Source organism: Leucoraja erinacea, chromosome 6, assembly GCF_028641065.1.
Source record: "Leucoraja erinacea ecotype New England chromosome 6, Leri_hhj_1, whole genome shotgun sequence".
Classification (NCBI taxonomy): Eukaryota; Metazoa; Chordata; class Chondrichthyes; order Rajiformes; family Rajidae; genus Leucoraja; species Leucoraja erinaceus.
In genome coordinates this window covers 59,775,714-59,795,112 of record NC_073382.1, presented here as the reverse complement: position 1 = coordinate 59,795,112, position 19,399 = coordinate 59,775,714, and the positions used below count along the sequence as shown (strand labels likewise).

The window sequence follows — 19,399 nt, the reverse complement described above, 5'->3', positions numbered from 1 at the left end:
GATAGGAGTGACATTCTAACCTATCTAGTTTCTTTTTAATTTGCTTCTAAGGAACACAATTAACTCATTTGTGGTTGCGTATATATCACCATCTCTTTTCAATTATGTGTCAAGGTGTGACTTTGAAACAGCAATGTTTTAAATGTTATTGCGAGCTAGATTGAATTGCCTCAGCTAATCCTTCCCCATTTAAGTCATCCTGTTTTCATTGTCAGCGACAAGTAATAGATAGTTGTTCTGTTGCATCCCTCTAAATCTTTCCAATCCATGTACCTGTCCAAATGTATTTTAAATGTTGTTACAATACTTGCTGCAAATGAGAATGTCAATGTTACATTTCGGGACAGATGACAATATAACACTCTTGACTCATGGCCTCACCTTCCTCCTTTGCAGCTTGTTCCATACCTACCACTCTGTGTGTGAAAAGGTTGTCCCTTAGGTTCCTAATAAATCTTTCCCCCCTCACCCTAAATCTATGTCCTCTGGTTCTTGTTCCACTACTCTGGGTAAAACCCTATCCCCCTCATGATTTTATATACCTCGAAAATATTACACTTCAGCCTTCTGTGCTCCAAGGAATACAGTCCTAGCCTGCCGAACCTCGCCTTAAGCCCAGGCCCTCAAGTCCTGACAAAATCCTCGTAAATCTTCTCTGCACTCTTTCCAGCTTAATGGCATCCGAACTGAACAAAATACAGTACTCCCAAGTTTGACATCAACTTCTTGTACAACAATAACATAATATTCCAACTTCTATATTCAAAATGCTGGAGTAACGCAACAGGACAGGCAGCACAGCACCTCTGGAGAGAAGGAATGGGTGATGTTTCGGATCGAGACCCTTCTCCAGTCTGAAGAAAGGTGTCACCCTGGAACGTCACCCGTTCCTTCTCTCCTGAGATGCTGCCCGTCCCACTGAGTTACTCCAGCATTGTATGTCTATCTTCACAGGAAACCAGCATCTGCAGTTCCTTCTTACATATTGTATACTCTATACCCTGACTGATGAAGGTCAATGTACCGATAGCCTTTTTGACCACAAAATCTACCTGTGACACCACTTTGAGCGAATTATGTACCTGCACTCCTAGATCCCTCTCCACAACACTCTCCAGGGTTCTGCCATTCACTGTGAAGGTCCTGCCATGGTTTGACTTCCCAAAATGCAACACCTTGCAATTCTCTGCATTAACTATTCCTGAAGAATTAACTATGTCTGAAGAAGTGTTTCGGCCCGAAACGTTGCCTATTTCCTTCGCTCCATAGATGCTGCCGCACCCGCTGAGTTTCTCCAACACTTTTGTCTACCTTTAACTATTCCTCAACCCACTTGCTCAGCTGAAGCAGGGTCACGAACCCGAAACGTTACCCATTCCTTCTCTCCAGAGATGCTGCCTGTGCCGCTGAGTTACTCCAGCATTTGTGTCTACCTTGTGTCTGTAGTTCTTTCCTGCAGTTTTTCTATTGATTTATTACTGCCACCTGTACTAAGATACAGCAAAATATATTGTTTTACATACAACCCGGGTCTCTGGCACTATGAGGCAGCAGCTCCACCAGCTGCTGTTCTGAGGATCTCTAAACTGACTGCTTCTTTCTCCACAGATGCGTTCTGACCTTTGGAGTATTACTATTAGCATAATCTTTGTTTTAGTTTCGTTTTTTTTTTGAAGATTTTCAAAATCTCCAGAGAGGGAGCAATTCTCATAAATCACTAGATTCACCTCCTCATCAATGTGAAGTTTTATTGTCAGCCTTCCCCGATTGCCCCAGTGATTGTTTTTCCCCCATTGGGCTGTGCCCAGTCCAGTCCTGTCCTGGACACAAGGATGCAGATGCTGGTCCTCACCTGGTTACCGGCCTGGCTGCACTCACCTGTTGCCAGGGGCAGGGTGTCGCGCGCATGCGCGGGCGGAACCGGCGAGGGGCACGCGCAGATAGGCGCGGCCTAGGCGGGTGCGCATGCGCGGGGAAGCGGGCGGCCGGCGCTGCGCAGGCGCGGGTGCGGGCGGCAGGGATGTGGAGGCGGCGGTTACTCGGTCTCGGCGGCGCCGGCGGTCGGTGGGTGAACAACGGCCTCTGCTCCTTCAATGGCCGCAGCAACAGCAGTGACTCCAGGCTGAGCGTCAGCCTCGCGCTGTCAGGAGCGGAGAGGCCGGGGGAGCCTGAGGTGGTCCGGATCCAGGTGACTGTGTGTAGGAGAAGGAGCTGCAGATGCTGGTCCACACCGCCGATGGACACATAAATAAAGCTGGAGTAACTCAGCGGGACAGGCATCATCTCTGGGGAGAAGGAGAGAACCGTGGTCAGCCCTGCGTGGCCCAGGTGGCGGCGACTGGGAGCAGCCTGAAGACGGGCATCAGTCAGTCTGAGGAAGGGCAGGTTCACTGTCCTCCTGATTAATGTTACTGATTGTATGCCCCGTTGTAACCTTCCCCTTCAGCCGAAAAATGATCCATTCTCAATGTCCATGAAATTTGTCTCCTCTGATCTGTCGTTTTCAACACCTTACCCTTCCATATCTCTAATTTCCCTCTCCCCGGACTCTCAGTCTGAAGATGGGTCTCGACCCAACACGTCACCCGCTCCTCTCCAGAGATGCTGCCTGTTCCACTGAGTTACTCCAACATTTTGTGTCTACAGTCTGAGGAAGGGTCCATATTATCCAGGGATGCTGCCTGATCTTCTGAGTTACTCAAGCACGTTGTGTCTCACCCTGGTAATCCAGTATCTGTTGTTCCTTGTTCTACTGCAGTCTGCCTCTTCCTTGTCATCCGTACCTCTGTTCACAGTGACAAGGGGTCGACCCATTCAAAGCACTGATTGTTGGGAAAGTAGTTATTGGAAATGTGCTGAATACAATTCTGGGACATAGGATATTAAGGTACAGTACAGTGCTGCAACAGTGTTCAACAAGTAAGATCCTTTCACAACTGGACAATTGTGTCAAAAGATACATTAAATCAATTGTTTCGAGTTCTGTTCATTTTGAACGAAAAACCTTAGGATGATTGAAAGTATTCGGGAGTATATGCAGTAAGAGTATACTAGCTGTATATTTGTCAAGAAATATAAAAGTCCCCAAGTTAGAACAAGAAAAGCTCCCATTATTTATTAATAACATGCAACCTGATTGAAATATTCCTTATTAAGCTATGCTATTGGAGTTTTTATCGATTTGCTGAAGTCAATGGGAATCAGGAGGAAAACTGTTTTCAGATTTGAATCCAGACCAATGCAAGGGAATATATTTATGGAGATACAAGAGATTGCAGATGCTGAAATCTGGACCCAAAAAATCAACTGCTCGAGGAATTTGGCTGTTCAGGCAGCATGAACATAATGTTTTTGGAATGTTTTAAATGTCCAAATTATCATTACAAACTTTTAATGAACTCCAAGTTTTACAAAGCCAGGCAGTTTTCATTCAAAAATATTATAAAATCTAAATAGTTTCAATGCCCAGCAAAGCTGGGATGTGGGATGTTGCAAGCTGTAAAAAGCTTTCAAGGGAGTCTCTGGGGGTAAGGCTTCTCCAGTGTACACTTGGAGATCTTGCCATTAGTTGGGCTTTGCTGCTGGAATTCAATACACTTTTTAACGGCAAAGTAGGCATCTTGTTTCCATAGCGGTTATGGTTGTCTGGTTTTGTACCAGCAGAATCTTATCCCACATTTAAATCACTTGTCTTGATGCTTGTCGTTGTGAAGCAATAATATTTGTGTCCCGTGCAATGATGATCTTCAAAGATCTATATATAATAAAGAAGTTAAAAATGGAAAGCAGTAGTTTTATTTGATCAATAAAAGGGGGGCTGGGGTGAGAGAATTGATGGGTGGAGGTGAAACAGTAGCAGTTGCTCTTGTTAAGAACAGTGTATTGTAAAAATTTGTCTAGAAATAAATTGCTCATATTTTCTGTAAAGAATTAATATCATATAATGTTGGACGGTGCATATCTTTCTTCACACCAAGATTGTGTCTCATGATTGTTTTTTCCTTCTAGGGATGGATACGGTCTGTACGTGCACAGAAGGAATTTACATTTTTGCATATTAATGATGGAAGTTCACTGCAAAGTCTACAAGTACTTGCACGTCCACATGTAGATGTCAGGTGAGAGAATAAAATTGTCGCTCTCCTGATGATGCAGTGCATTAAGCTTTAATCTTTTTTTACTGTTGCAGATGCAGAGGAATGTTTCTAAATATTGTGTGTGGTCTAACATTTACAATTTTGTTCCAAAAGATATCCCTTGTTTAAAAAGATATCTCTTGTGTTTAAAAGGCGTAAAAAATAATTAGTCGTGCCAAATTAGGTCCTTGACACCTTGCAAATTGCAGGTAAGTGCAGTCATTAAACACAGCATCCTTCCACAAACAAATAAAATCAAGAATTGGTTCATTTACTTTTGAGCGTCAGGTTGTAAGGAGACTTCTCAGCTCCTCTTTGAATTGTGTTGCTGGATCTTTTACAAATATAATTTGCTGAGTGAACCAGGACACAGTGAACTGCAGCCAATTATCTGATTGAAGGCCATGTGATAATGCAGCTCTAAGTTTTTAATTGAAGAATTTGCAGAATTAAGTTCCAAACTATGATTGTTGGATGACATGAGGTTTTCCAAATTCCTGAGATATATTTCTGTTTTGCTTCAGTCAATTACCTTTAAGTTTAGAACGCTTGGTGGGATTGGTGTGCTGAGAATTTCCTCTTCTTGATAAGGAGTTTAGAACTAGGGTCACGGTCTTGAGGACCATTTAATGTAACAACACCCGTCTTCACTCGGGGTAGTGAATCTTGGAGGCTCAATTTTATTCAGGACATGGGTTAATATATTTCTAACGACTAAAGAAATTAAGGCATATAAGATGGGACAGGAAAATGGTGTTGAAATGAAAGATCAGCCAAGATTTTGTTGAATGGTGGAAGAGTCTGGGGTAGTTGACTGATCTACTCTTACTGTTTTGTATGTTCTAATGCTGACGTGCTTTCCTTTCTCAAGCTGCCACTTTTCCTTCTCCCCTAATTCTAAGTCTAGTTCAGTTGGAACCCCCCCCCCCCCCGAGCTCTCTAGATTTACTTAGCACACCTCTTCATCACAGTTCAAAGGTATTTCATATTTTTTCTGCCAATTTTTAATTGAATTGTTCCTAATGTAAAATATAAAGTCGCTTGTGTGTTTTGCAGCAATATAACCTTTGGCAGTGCAGTTGAAATTTGGGGTAAACTGGTACAGAGTCCGCACAAGAAGCAGAATACAGAACTGATAGCAGATGAAGTCAGATTGATTGGATCATGTAATCCTGTGGTATGTATATTTTAGATGCTTATCTGTTGTCGCTGTATTGTACCCAATTTTTAATTCGGAATTAATCTTTTGTTAATATCCATACCAATTGTAAACACTGTTGTAAATACTTACTAAATGTTCCTATAATTTTTTGTACTTTGTGCATTAAGGGCCTGTCCCACTTAGGCTAATTTTTGGGCGACTACAGGCGACAATGCTGTCACCACATGGTCACCGGGGTGTCGCCTGTATGGTCGTCAGTAGTCTCCTCAGTCACCCAAACTCTCTTAGCGTTTTTCTGGTCGCTGCTGGATTTAATGAGCGTAGCTTGACTTCTCCAGATGTGCTGTCGTAGGTTGTCGTCAGGATGGTGTGGGTTGTCGCCAGATGAAGTAGGTTGTCGCCGGTGCTGACTTCGGTGAATTCCATTGGCGACTACCTACGTCAACCGGCGACTGAATTGTCTTGCGTTGTTTTCAGTTGTCGCCGACAGGGTCAGTAGACAACAGGTGCAGAAGTAGGCCATTCAGCCCTTCGAGCCAGCACCGCTATTCAATGTGATAATGGCTGATCATCCCCAATCAGTATCCCATTCCTGCCTTCTCCCCATATCCCCTGAGTCTGCTATCTTTAAGAGCCTATCTAGCTCTCTCTTGAAAGTATCCAGAGGACTGGCCTCCACTGCCCTCTGAGGCAGAGAATTCCACAGACTCACAACTCTCTGTGTGAAAAAGTGTTTTCTCATCTTCGTTCTAAATGGCTTACCCCTTATTCTTAAATTGTGGGCCCTGGTTCAGGCCTCCCCGAACATCAGGAACATATTTCCTGCCTCTAGCTTGTCCAAACCCTTAATAATCTTATGTGTTTCAATAAGAACCCCTCTGATCCTTCTAAATTCAAGAGTAAACAAGCCCAACCTCTCCATTCTCTCAGCATATGACAGTCCAGCCATCCCTGGAATTACCCTTGTAAACCTACTCTGCACTCCTTCAATAGCAAGAATGTCCTTCCTCAAATTAGGGGACCAAAACTGCACACAATACTGCAGATGTGGTCTCACTAGGGCCCTGTACAACTGCAGAAAGATCTCTTTGCTCCTATACTCAACTCCTCTTGTTATGAAGGCCAACATGCCATTCGCTTTCTTCACTGCCTGCTGTACCTGCATGATTACTTTCATTGACTGATGAACAAGCACCCCCAGATCCCGTTGTACTTCCCTTTTTCCCAACTTGACACCATTTAGATAATAATATGCCTTCCTGTTTTTGCTACCAAAGTGGATAACCTCACATTTATCCACATTAAACTGCATCTGCCCACTCACCCAAACTGTCCAAGTCATCCTGCATTCTCATTGCATCCTCCTCATAGTTCACATTGCCACCCAGCATTGTGTCATCTGCAAATTTGCTAATGTTACTTTGAATCCCTTCAATGATGTATATTGTAAATAGCTGCGGTCCCAGCACCGAGCCTTGTGGTACCCCACTGGTCACTGCCTGCCATTCTGAAAGGGACCTGACTCTTTGTTTCCTGTCTGCCAACCAATTTTCTATCCATGTCAGCACTCTACCCCCAATACCATGGGCCCTGATTTTGCCCACTAATCTCTTATGTGGGACCTTATCAGATGCTTTCTGAAAGTCCAGGTACACTACATCCACTGGCTCTCCCATGTCCATTTTCCTGGTTACATCCTCAAAAAGTTCCAGAAGATTAGTCAAACATGATTTCCCTTTCGTAAATCCATGCTGACTCGGACCGATCCCGTTACTGCTATCCAAATGTGCCGCTATTTCATCTTTTATGATTGACTCCAGCATCTTCCCCACCACCGATGTCAGGCTAACTGGTCTATAATTCCCTGATTTCTCTCTCCCGCCTTTCTTAAAAAGTATTAATAACATTTTCCACCCTCCAATCCACAGGAACTGAACCCAAATTTATAGAACATTGAAAAATGATCACCAATGCGTCCACGATTTCTAGAGCCACTTTGTTAAGTACCCTGGGATGCAGACCATCAGGTCATGGGGATTTATCATCCTTCAGTCCCATCAGACTATCCAACACCATTTCCTACCTAATGTGGATTTCCTTCAGTTCCTCCGTCACCCCAGATCCTCGGACCACTAGTACATCTGGAAGATTGTTAGTGTCCTCCTTAGTGAAGACAGATCCAAAGTACCTGTTCAACTCATCTGCCATTTCCTTGTTCCCCATAATAAATTCACCTTTTTCAGCCTTCAAGGGTCTAACTTTGGTCTTAACTATTTTTTTCCTCTTCACATACCTAAAGAAGCTTTTACTATCCTCCTTTATATTCTTGGCTAGCTTACCTTCGTACCTCATCTTTTCGTAGCTTGTCGCCGGTGGATTTAGGTTGTTGTAGGTGTGGTCGTAGGTGGACCCATCCTAATGGGTCGCCGGTTGTCAGTAGCTTGCCGTAGCTTGACGTCGACTAGGTGGTAGCTTGACGTAGAAATTGACGTAGAAATGGACGTAGACATTGTCGTAGACATTGTCCTAGGTGGGTCCAGTCGCCGGTTTTTCTGCGACCTGCTACGACTATGACAGTCGCCGAAAAAATCACCTAAGTGGGACAGGCCCATTCCTGACCTCTGGGTCTCATTTTAATTAGCAATATTTTTACTCATTTAATTGTGAATCGGTTTACTTTTCGTCTTTAATTTGAAATGTCTCGGTGGTAACACCTTCAACTCTTAAGGAAGCAGTGGGTTCAGATTCTATGGCAGAAGCTTGAGCAAACTGTTTACACTGAATTTTCACTGTGATATTCAGGAAATGCTGTACAGGTACTATCATTCAAATGAAATGCTGGTGAATATTTGTCCCTCACACAAGATGAAATAAATGATCTATGTTAGTTTGCTGTGTTTGCAGGACATTGCCATGCATTATTCAACAGCCATGTTCCTCTATAATAGGAACTTTGTTTTATAAACTGCATCCTAAGCAGAAAGCATCCTTGAAACTCCCTGGGGTTTTGAAAGCAGTTGTTTTAATATTTGCTTTTTTTTTGTGATTACTCATTCCTCCATGTTTCTCTTCCTGTTCTTAAATTGTTGTCTTATGGTTATTATTTTGAGCTCCACTGAGTTTCTTAATGGGCAAAAATTAAAGTTTACCTTTCATTATTTTGATGAGGGGAAATGCAGGGAAGAATGAGAACACATTTATTATAATGAAGAACATTGTGCAATAATGTAATAATCTGATGTTTAGCATTTTGAAATTCCTTGAACTTCTTTCATCAGTGCAAGGCTTCATAATCTATTTTTCATAATCTATTGTCTTCAGTTCCTCTTCTGGCCAAAACCTCTTTAGAGATCCTAGCCAAGTCTTCTGTCCTTCGGGACGCGGCTCTCACCTCCTGTCAGAGGTGTCCTTCAACTTTATGTAGCGGCAGATTTTATATCGTTCAAGAGATTACTCCCTCTAGCCACTATAAGAGACTATATGGCTTTAGGAGAATGTCGTAATACGCATGTGAGCTCTCCGTGAGACCTTCAGAGCTTCTTCACAGATAAATCTTCATAACAGAGTCTTTTGATTAATAGTTTCTTTATTGTTGAAGAAAAACAATATGATATTCATCCAACCTTCTTTTCTGACTCGTACACTTTAATCTTCGTCAAACTCCAGCATATCGCTTTAAACGTTAGAAAACTCCTTGTGTCTCCGCAAAACTCCACATGGTCGAAGGGTGTTCCTTCTGCCATGTAGCTCCGAGCTAAACTAAAACTAAGCTTCTGCGCAAGAAACCCAGCACCAAACACGCCCTTGACTACGTAATAAATCTCACCTACATAATAACGGGCAGTGTAAAATTTAAGGACAAATGCCATAATCGTCGGGGGACTTTCACTTCCGAATTTTATGTATTATTACTGGGCAGTGCATATTAAGAATATGATTTATTGGTTGGATAGTTCTACACAACAGACAGAATGGATAAAAATGGAGAAGGAGGATTGTCATCCTTGTAATATAGGAACGATCCTCTTTCCCCCAAAAAAACTGAATAACACAATATATAAGAAGAACCCAATTATATATGGTACAATAAGAATTTGGAAACAAATAAAATTATCTTTAAAATTAAGAAATCTATCACTGTTAATGCCAATAGCGAATAACCCTTTATTTAAACCATCTCTTATTGATAAGACATATAACCAATGGGAAAGTCTCAGAATTAGAAGGATCAGGGATATGTACGAAATGGGAAACCTACTATCATTCCAACAACTACAATTAAAATTTAAATTGAAAAACAACCAATATTTTAAATATCTTCAGATTTGCGACTTTGTGAAAAAATATATACAAGGATATCAAAAAGTAACTCCTGACTTATTGGAAGAAGCAATGAATATTGAAGCTGACTCACAAAAATTAATATCCTATTTATATAATAGTATTCTAAATATAGACCTACCATCGACAGAGGTACTTAGAGAAGAGTGGGAACGGGAATTAATGATAAAAATTACGAAGGTTAAATGGGAAAAATACCTGATATATATTCACAAATGTTCAATTAATGTAAGACATAATCTAATTCAATTTAAAATTGTACATAGATTATATTATTCAAAAACAAGATTGAACAAATTTTACCCAAATATATCCGCCACTTGTGATAAATGTCTAGCCCAAAAGGCAACTATAACACACTCCTTAGTTTCCTGCATAAAACTTTATAGATTTTGGAATGATATTTTTGAAATACTTACAAAATTATTCAAGACAAGAATGGAACCTAATACTGAAATGATTATATTTGGTGTAATGGAAGATGGGAATAAATTGAACACATCTCAAAATTTATTCCTTAACTATGGTTTAATAATAGCAAAAAAATTAATACTTAAATTTTGGAAGGGTACATCAATACCAACGCTTAAAATGTGGATTGCAAGTATGTTGGACACCGCTCATCTCGAGGAAATGCGATTCCTCCTAATGGATAAACCAGACCAATTCATAACGAGTTGGTCTCCATTCGTCGTTTTTTTGGAATCATATGGTGCAACACAATTGTAAAAAATAACTGTTTCAGGACTGGACGAGGGTTGGTCAAGATTATAAATAATGATCTCCTTTTTTTTTCACTATTTTCTCTCTCAACTTTCTTCATTTACTCGTTTTCTTTCTTCACACACTATATATTTCACATCTTTCTATCCTTTACTATCTAACTTCTTTTTCTTATTCTCATCTTTTTTCAATATAACAAAAAAAAACAAGTTGTACATAAAATGTATTATGAAAATATATATTAGGCACTTTGGTGCCATATGACTGTGCTTACTTCTAATAAAATTAAAAATTTAAAAAAATGCCATAATCAATGACACACAAAATAAGCCAAGTGGCCACTACAGACCTTATTAATTTTTACTGGATTTCCTTTCCCATTGTTTGGCAATTTGGACCCTATTTTGAATGGATTTAAAATCTTTGTAAAAAAAAAACTTATCTTTTAGTTGCTGCTGCAAAAGTTACTTGTATCGTCATAACTGTTCTCTCATTGTTACATTGTGTGTGTATATTTAAATGCATAATCTAGAATTTCAGTTCATGATTTCTAAAGTGAATTGCATAGTTCTGAAGAATCTGAGTACAGGTGCACAACCTTTTATCCGAAGTTCCAAATAACGAAAACCTCCGAATAGCGGACATTTTTTCAGTCCTTGAAGAAAGGTCCTTGAAAACGTTCACTGAGGGCGGCCCGCAGAGGTGACAGCGGAACCTCCGGTCGGTCCTCGAAGAAAGGGGAACTAAATCCCCATTCATAAAAGAGAAGGTGAGGGTATATTAACCATATAACCATATAACAATTACAGCACGGAAACAGGCCATCTCGGCCCTACAAGTCCATGCCGAACACATTTTTTTTCCCCTTAGTCCCACCTGCCTGCACTCGTACCATAACCCTCCATTCCCTTCTCATCCATATGCCTATCCAATTTATTTTTAAATGATACCAATGAACCTGCCTCCACCATTTCCACTGGGAGCTCATTCCACACCGCCACCACTCACTGCGTAAAGAAGTTCCCCCTCATATTACCCCTAAACTTCTGTCCCTTAATTCTGAAGTCATGTCCTCTCTTGTTTGAATCTTCCCTATTCTCAAAGGGAAAAGCTTGTCCACATCAACTCTGTCTATCCCTCTCATCATTTTAAAGACCTCTATCAGGTCCCCCCTTAACCTTCTGCGCTCCAAAGAATAAAGCCCTAACTTGTTCAACCTTTCTCTGTAACTTAGTTGCTGAAACCCAGGCAACATTCTAGTAAATCTCCTCTGTACTCTCTCTATTTTGTTGACATCCTTCCTATAATTTGGCGACCAAAATTGTACACCATACTCCAGATTTGGCCTCACCAATGCCTTGTACAATTTTAACATTACATCCCAGCTTCTATACTCAATGCTCTGATTTATAAAGGCTAGCATACCAAAAGCTTTCTTTACCACCCTATCTATATGAGATTCCACCTTCAAGGAACTATGCACGGTTATACCCAGATCCCTCTGTTCAACTGTATTCTTCAATTCCCTGCCATTTACCATGTACATCCTATTTTGATTTGTCCTGCCAAGGTGTAGCACCTCACATTTATCAGCATTAAACTCCATCTGCCATCTTTCAGCCCATTTTTCCAAATGGCCTAAATCACTCTGTAGACTTTGGAAATCCTCTTCATTATCCACAACACCCCCATCTTGGTATCATCTGCATACTTACTAATCCATTTTACCACACCTTCATCCAGATCATTGATGTACATGACAAACAACAAAGGACCCAACACAGATCCCTGAGGCACCCCACTAGTCACCTGCCTCCAACCCGATAAACAGCCATCCACCATTACCCTCTGGCTTCTCCCATTCAGCCACTGTTGAATCCATCTTGCTATTCCTGCATTTATACCCAACAGTTGAACCTTCTTAACCAACCTTCCATGAGGAACCTTGTCAAAGGCCTTACTAAAGTCCATATAGACAACATCCACTGCTTTACCCTCGTCAATTTCCCTAGTAACCTCTTCAAAAAATTCAAGAAGATTAGTCAAACATGACCTTCCAGGCACAAATCCATGTTGACTGTTCCTAATCAGACCCTGTTTATCTAGATGCTTATATATATTGTCTCTAAGTATCTTTTCCATTAATTTGCCCACCACTGAAGTCAAACTAACAGGTCTATAATTGCTAGGTTTACTCTTAGAACCCTTTTTAAACAATGGAACAACATGCGCAGTATGCCAATCCTCGGGGACTATTCCCGTTTCTAATGACATTTGAAAATATTTCTGTCATAGCCCCGGCTATTTCTACACTAACTTCCCTCAATGTCCTAGGGAATATCCTGTCAGGACCTGGAGACTTATCCACTTTTATATTTTTCAAAAGTGTCAGTACTTCTTTTACTTTGAACCTCATAGTATCCATAGCTACTCTACTAGTTTCCCTTACCTCACATAATTCAATATCCTTCTCCTTGGTGAATACCGAAGAAAAAAAATTGTTCAATATCTCCCCCATCTCTTTTGGCTCTGCAGATAGCTGTCCACTCTGTCTCTCCAATGGACCAATTTTATCCCTCCTTATCCTTTTGCTATTAATATAGCTGTAGAAACCCTTTGGATTGACTTTCACCTTACTTGCCAAAGCAACCTCATATCTTCTTTTAGCTTTTCTAATTTCTTTCTTAAGATTCTTTTTACATTCCTTATACTCCTCAAGCACCTCATTTACTTCATGCTGCCTATAATTATTGTAGATCTCCCTCTTTTCCGAACAAGATGTCCAATTTCCCTTGAAAACCAGGGCTCTTTCCAATTTTTACTGTTTCCTTTCAACCGAACAGGAACATAAAGATTCTGTACTCTTAAAATTTCCCCTTTAAATGTCCTCCATTTCTCTTCTACATCTTTCCCATAAAACAAAATGTCCCAGTTCACTCCTTTTAAATCATCTCGCATCGCATCAAAGTTAGCCTTTCTCCAATCAAAAATCTCAACCCTAGGTCCAGTTCTGACCCTCTCCATAGTTATATTGAAACTAATGGTATTGTGATCACTGGACCCGAAGTGCTCCCCAACGCATACCTCCGCCACCTGTCCAGTCTCATTTCCTAACAGGAGGTCCAGCACTGCCCCTCCTCTAGTAGGTACCTCTATGTATTGCTGCAAAAAACTATCCTGCACACATTTTACAAACTCCAACCCATCCAGCCCATTTACAGAATGTGTTTCCCAGTCTATGTGTGGAAAGTTGAAATCTCCCACAATCACTACCTTGTGCTTACTACTAATCTCTGCTATCTCCTTACATATTTGCTCTTCCAGTTCTCGTTCCCCGTTTGGCGGTCTATAATACACCCCTATAAGTGTTGCTACACCTTTCCCACTTCTCAATTCCACCCAAATAGCCTCCCTAGATGAGCCCTCCAATCTATCCTGCCAAAGCACTACTGTAATATCTTCCCTGACTAGCAATGCAACACCTCCACCTCTTGCCCCTCCAATTCTATCACACCTGAAGCAACGAAATCCTGGAATATTTAGTTTCCAATCACAGCCCTCCTGCAACCACGTTTCACTGATCGCCACAACATCATACTTCCAGGTGTCTATCCAGACTCTAAGCTCATCCACTTTTCTTACAATGCTCCTAGCATTAAAATATGCACATTTAAGAAAACCCCCGTCCCTTATTCTCTGTTTATTTCCTTTTTTTCCTTTCTCCTCTTGCGTCCGAGTGCTTCCCATTTCTGCTTCCTGCCTCCCATTCTGTCTACTACCTTTCGCTATTTGAGTCCCTCGCCCCAACCATTCTAGTTTAAAGTCTCCCCAGCTGCCTTTGCAAATTTCCCCGCTAGGATATTGGTCCCCGTCGGGTTCAAGTGCAACCCATCCTTTCTGTACAGGTCCCACCTTCCCCAAAAGAAGTCCCAATGATCCAGGAACTTGAATCCCTGCCCTCTGCACCAGTCTTTCAGCGCGGGAGGGTTAATAATTGACAATCTGCTGCTGCCTGCCTGCTGAGTTAAAAAGTTCCCACGGTAGACTCACGATACACAGTGCATCGTGAGTCTTGCATGAGAACTTTTTAACTCAGCGGGCAGGCAGCAGCAAATTGTCGCTCCCTTAAGTTTCACCCCACCTACACCCCTCTGCTTCCCGGCCATGTGTGTGACCCCTTCCCTCCCCTCTCCAGCTCCCCGCCCATTGCACCGGCGCGGGGGTTTTGCACTGTCTTCACGTCGGAGCTAGTGCCAGTCACCGGAGACGTCAGGACCAACGGGACACCGGCCCCCAGGCCCACTGCAAGCACGGAGATCCCAGAGACCCACAGCCAGCAGCAGCCCAGCCCCGTTCCAATTCCAGAGGAACACGCTCCCCGTAGGGACCGAAGCTGATGGTGTGCAAGGTGCGTCTTGGTCTTGCTCGGGCTGTGACGTCTCCGGCCAGGAGCTGAGACTGGGAACTGTGGAGTTGTTTGCAGTTGCAGAGGGAGGGGGCAAGGGCGGTACAGTTCCCAGTCTCAGCTCCAGTCCAGAGGGGTGACCGGAGACGTCAGGACCAACGGGACACCGACTGCAAGCACGGAGATCCCAGAGACTCACAGCCAGCAGCAACTCTAGCCCAGCCCCGCTCCAACTCCAGAGGAACCCGGGTTGCGGATGAGGGGGCGCAGCTCGGGCTGTGGGCGAACTGCCACTTGTCACCGTAGCGGCCCATCGGGGAGCGGATTCCTCTGGAGTTGGAGGGACAGGGAGACACAGCAGCTTTTGAGAATGGTGGGCAATCACTTCCAAAGTTCTGCCCACACAGTCAGTACACCTCTCCTACACTTGTCTCCTGCACTAAGATTATCTCGCAGAGAATGATCCCAGCCTAACCCTCCATATTCTCTCCTATTCTGCAAGAAAAAACTACATTGAAGACTCAAACTCGCGATCGAGTAACTGCCGGGATCGAGGCGCAAACTCGCGACCTTGCGGATATGAGCCGAGCACTCTACCACTGAGCCAGCCGTTAAAATCTACGCTAAAAATCTTCCAATCCGAAAGCCGACAAATTCTGAATTACGAAAAGTGTCTGGTCCCAAGGCTTTCGGATAAAAGGTTGTGCACCTGTACTATAAAATGTTTGATCTTGGCATCTCACTGTTTCGATTCTTCATAAAATATGGCCATTACTTCCAAGCCTTGCCTTATTTGCCCTTGAAAAAGTTATAGTTAGCTGCTGCCTTCAGACCATATGTTGAAGGTACTTTCTGATTTGTTAGGCAGAGAATTTCAGGATTTTATCCCTCTGACAATAGAAGAGCATTGTTTCATTTCTAAGTTAGGATGGTCAGTTTGTATATAATTTTCTTCAAGTTTATATCACAAACAATCGTGCAATAAGAATGACCCGTGGTAGTAATCAAGATGGTTTGCAAATCTTGTGACCTAGACTCATGGCATTAGCTTAAATCAATGACCAAGTTAACCTGCTTAAACGAAAATTGCCAGACTACCTCAGGCAGCATCTTTGGAGAACATGGATAGGTGATGTTTCAGATCGGGACCATTCTTCAGACTTGGGTGACAATTTGGATCGGGACCCTCTTCCAGCTAACTAGGCCTACGTTGAAGAAGTTCTCCACTGCGTACCATCTAAGTTAACTAGCTTGTTTCAGTTTACCTGGTATAAAGATACCACAAAGAGAAACAAACTATAATCTAATTTGTTTTTTTTGGTGGTCTCTCTTATGGCCTCTTCAGCATGAGAATAGTGTTGTAAACATTGCTCAGATATTTTACTTTGAATACGCTTCATGGTTTATCGTTTCGATCAATGTTGGCTAAAAATGCATAGCAAAATTATCTTAAATGTTTTTATTCTATCATAGGAATTCCCGTTCAAGACCAAGAAAAGGCATTCACTTGAATACATAAGACAATTTCCTCATCTTCGCTGCAAAACGAATGTTTTCAGTTCACTACTCAGAATACGAAGTGGGGCATCTGCAGCTACTCATTCATTTTTCATGGTAAGTTGAATACAATGTGTGCAATTAAACAATTTTACAAATATTTGTTTGAGCTGTCCTTGTATATTGCAAAGAATAAGTGTAATTAAAAGGCAAAAAACAGATGTTTAGAATTTGAAATAAAAACAAATTGCTGGAAATGCTTCTGCTCTTCTCCCATCCAAACCAAGGATAGGGTTCACCATATCCTCACCTTCTCAAGCCTCAGCAAATAAAAGATTATCTTCCATGATTTCCATCACCAGACCTTTTCCCTTCTTGCCTTTCGGCATTCTGAAAAAACTATTCCCTCTGGGACTCCTTGCTTTCCTCGCCTTAACATGGTATTTTCCTCCGCAAATGCAGAAGATATAATACCTGTTCTCACTGCACCTCACCATCTCAGGTTTCAACACTCTTTCCAGGTGACACGGTAACTAATTTGTACCTAAGTTGGTGTACTTGGTGTAGCACAATATTGTCTTCCATAAACTTAACAGAAATTGAGTGACCCTTTTCAGAACTCTTGTGTTGGCCTGTAAGGATGACTTTAAACTCCCCAACCGACTTCCACTCCATCGAGCCCTCCGTCTTCAGCCTCATACATTATTCCACAGAAACCTAATATGTCCAAGTAAAATATCATCTTTTGTTTAGGCACACGGCAACATTAAATTTAATAATTTTGATAACCAGAACAGGCCGACTCTGATGTGAAGTCACAACCTGTAATGCTAACTTCTACGTTGCCATCTCCTCAGATGCCGTTTTATCATCCAGGCTGTTCCAGCATTCTCTTTTATTGCAGATGTTCAACAGTCACTGTATTCTATATCTCATAGTTCTAGCAATTTTTGTTGTTGTTTTGTTTACACCTCTGCACAAATTAGCTGGGATCTTGGATGACAGTGTGGAGCAGCCAATAATGCCACTGATTCATAATTCCAGTGAGCAAGATTTGATCATGATTTCCAGCACTGAGTGGATTTGCATGTTCTCCCTGTGACTATGTGGTTTTCCTCCAGGTGCTCTTGTTTCTTCCCACAACCCAAAAACATGTAGGTTGGTGGTTTAATTGGCGTCTGTAAATTGCCTCTTGTGTCTAGGTGAATGATAGAATGTGGGGAGCTGATGGAAATGTAGAAGAAGTAGAGGCTTAGCGTAGCTTGGTGATCAGTGCAAAAGCGCCTGTTTTCATGCTTAGTTTTTTTTTCTGTGACTCTGATTCCAAATCCTCTTTCAGTCGACAGCAATTTTTAATTCATTATCTCTTCGTTATAGCCATGTGACTCCTTCACTGCTGAAAGGTAATTGATCTGAGTTGTTAACTCTGGTAGTACCCGTGGAAAGAGAAACAAACGTTGAATTTTTCCCTGCTTTATGTTGGTATCAAAGGTGTAAAAAAGATGATCAATTTGTTGCTTATTCACAAAGTCTACTGTCCTGAACCTTGATCTCTATAGGGTGATTTCACGAAAGGTCACTGGATCATAGATCCTCACCCACGTGACCGCAAAATCCAACTGGGGTACAAGCGTCACTTCCGGTACATGTTATTGATGCTGAAAACGCGCACTTTCACACCCGTTAAAAACCGCGAAAACGGCCCGTTTTTGAGCTGTAACTAACTGTGCCAGTCGGGGTGACCGTGAGGCACAGTTATCTTACTTTACAGTCCAGAAGATAGATAAAAACAAAGGTAAATTCAAGAGGGAGCTGAAGGGGCAACAACAGCGGAAGTGGTTAGCGGACATTCGCCGTGGAGATATAAAGATCGAAAATATCGGGAATTATCGCGTTTGCTCGCTGCATTTCATCAAAAGTAAGGCATTATTGACGTTTTATCTTTATTCATTTGTTATATGAAAAGTTGTAAAAGTGAAAAATCCGGCAGTAAAATAAATAAGTAGTTTGGGTGATTGTGCAGGCTTTAAACAAGAAACATTGAGAAATATAGTTTGGCAAATAATTAAATGTCATGATTTTGTCCAATTAACAGCTGACAATTATCCCATTCCTTAGCTTGCATCTGAGTAAAATTTATTTCAAAACGCATTGATAGTTTACGATTATTTAAATGGTAAATGTAGCTTCAGAAGCGTTTTCATTTTGCATGTTAAAACCCACCTGAGAACCATGGGCGATTTTGCAATTTTACTGATGGATTTTTCACTTTTACAACTTTTCATATAACAAATGAATAAAGATAAAACGTCAATGATGCCTTACTTTTGATGAAATGCAGCGAGCAAACGCGATAATTCCCGATATTTTCAATATTTATATCTCCACGGCGTATGTCCGCTAACCACTTCCGTCCGCTGTTGTTGCCCCTTCAGCTCCCTCTTGTATTTACCTTAGTTTTTACCTATCTTCTGGACTGTAAAGTAAGATAACTGTGCCTCACGGTCACCCCGACTAGCACAGTTATTTACAGCTCAAAAACGGGCAGTTTTCGCGGTTTTTAACGGGTGTGAAAGTGTGCGTTTTCAGCATCAATAACATGTACCGGAAGTGACGCTTGTATCCCAGTTGGATTTTGCGGTCACGTGGGTGAGGATCTATGATCCAGTGACCTTTCGTGAAATCACCCTATATTCAAATTTTTATCTGCCAGTGAAGGATTTTTAAAGCACTGAGTAGAATTTTGATTGCTAATAGCCTAAACATAATTCTGAAAGTCGATTTTTATTTGGCACAGTATTTCACAGAAGTAGACATAAAAGCTAATAAAATGCTAATAACAGCTCAATGTCACTCTAAACCAACAACCCGCGCCTGTGTCTCTCTGGGATGAAAACTGTTCTGCTCTCCAACTTTTTTATCTAGTCTGTCTGCTATTATCTAATCTGATCAATGCTCTTCCAGTTTCATCCACCCCTTCCTATTATTGACCTCTGAAGACTGCCCAATACCTGCTGCGCTTTGCAACTTTTCCCAGAATGTTTTTTCAGTTCAGTGGTTCTTTATGGTTCAATGGTTCTTTATTATCACAAGTACAGACACAACATGAAATAGTTTTTTGGTTTTTCAGACTGT

At 41.6% G+C, this 19,399-nt stretch overlaps 1 protein-coding gene across 1 annotated transcript in view; it reads left to right on the top strand.

The window, feature by feature from the left end:
• Positions 1–1,891: 1,891 nt before the first annotated feature.
• Positions 1,892–19,399, top strand: part of nars2 (asparaginyl-tRNA synthetase 2, mitochondrial) — a 60,904-nt gene continuing 43,396 nt past the window's right edge. The window contains exons 1-4 of the mRNA XM_055637185.1: positions 1,892–2,188; positions 4,009–4,118; positions 5,193–5,313; positions 16,241–16,381. Of these exons, the coding sequence (XP_055493160.1) occupies positions 1,907–2,188; positions 4,009–4,118; positions 5,193–5,313; positions 16,241–16,381 (654 nt within the window). The 5' untranslated portion in view covers positions 1,892–1,906. The remainder of the gene's footprint in view (positions 2,189–4,008; positions 4,119–5,192; positions 5,314–16,240; positions 16,382–19,399) is intronic.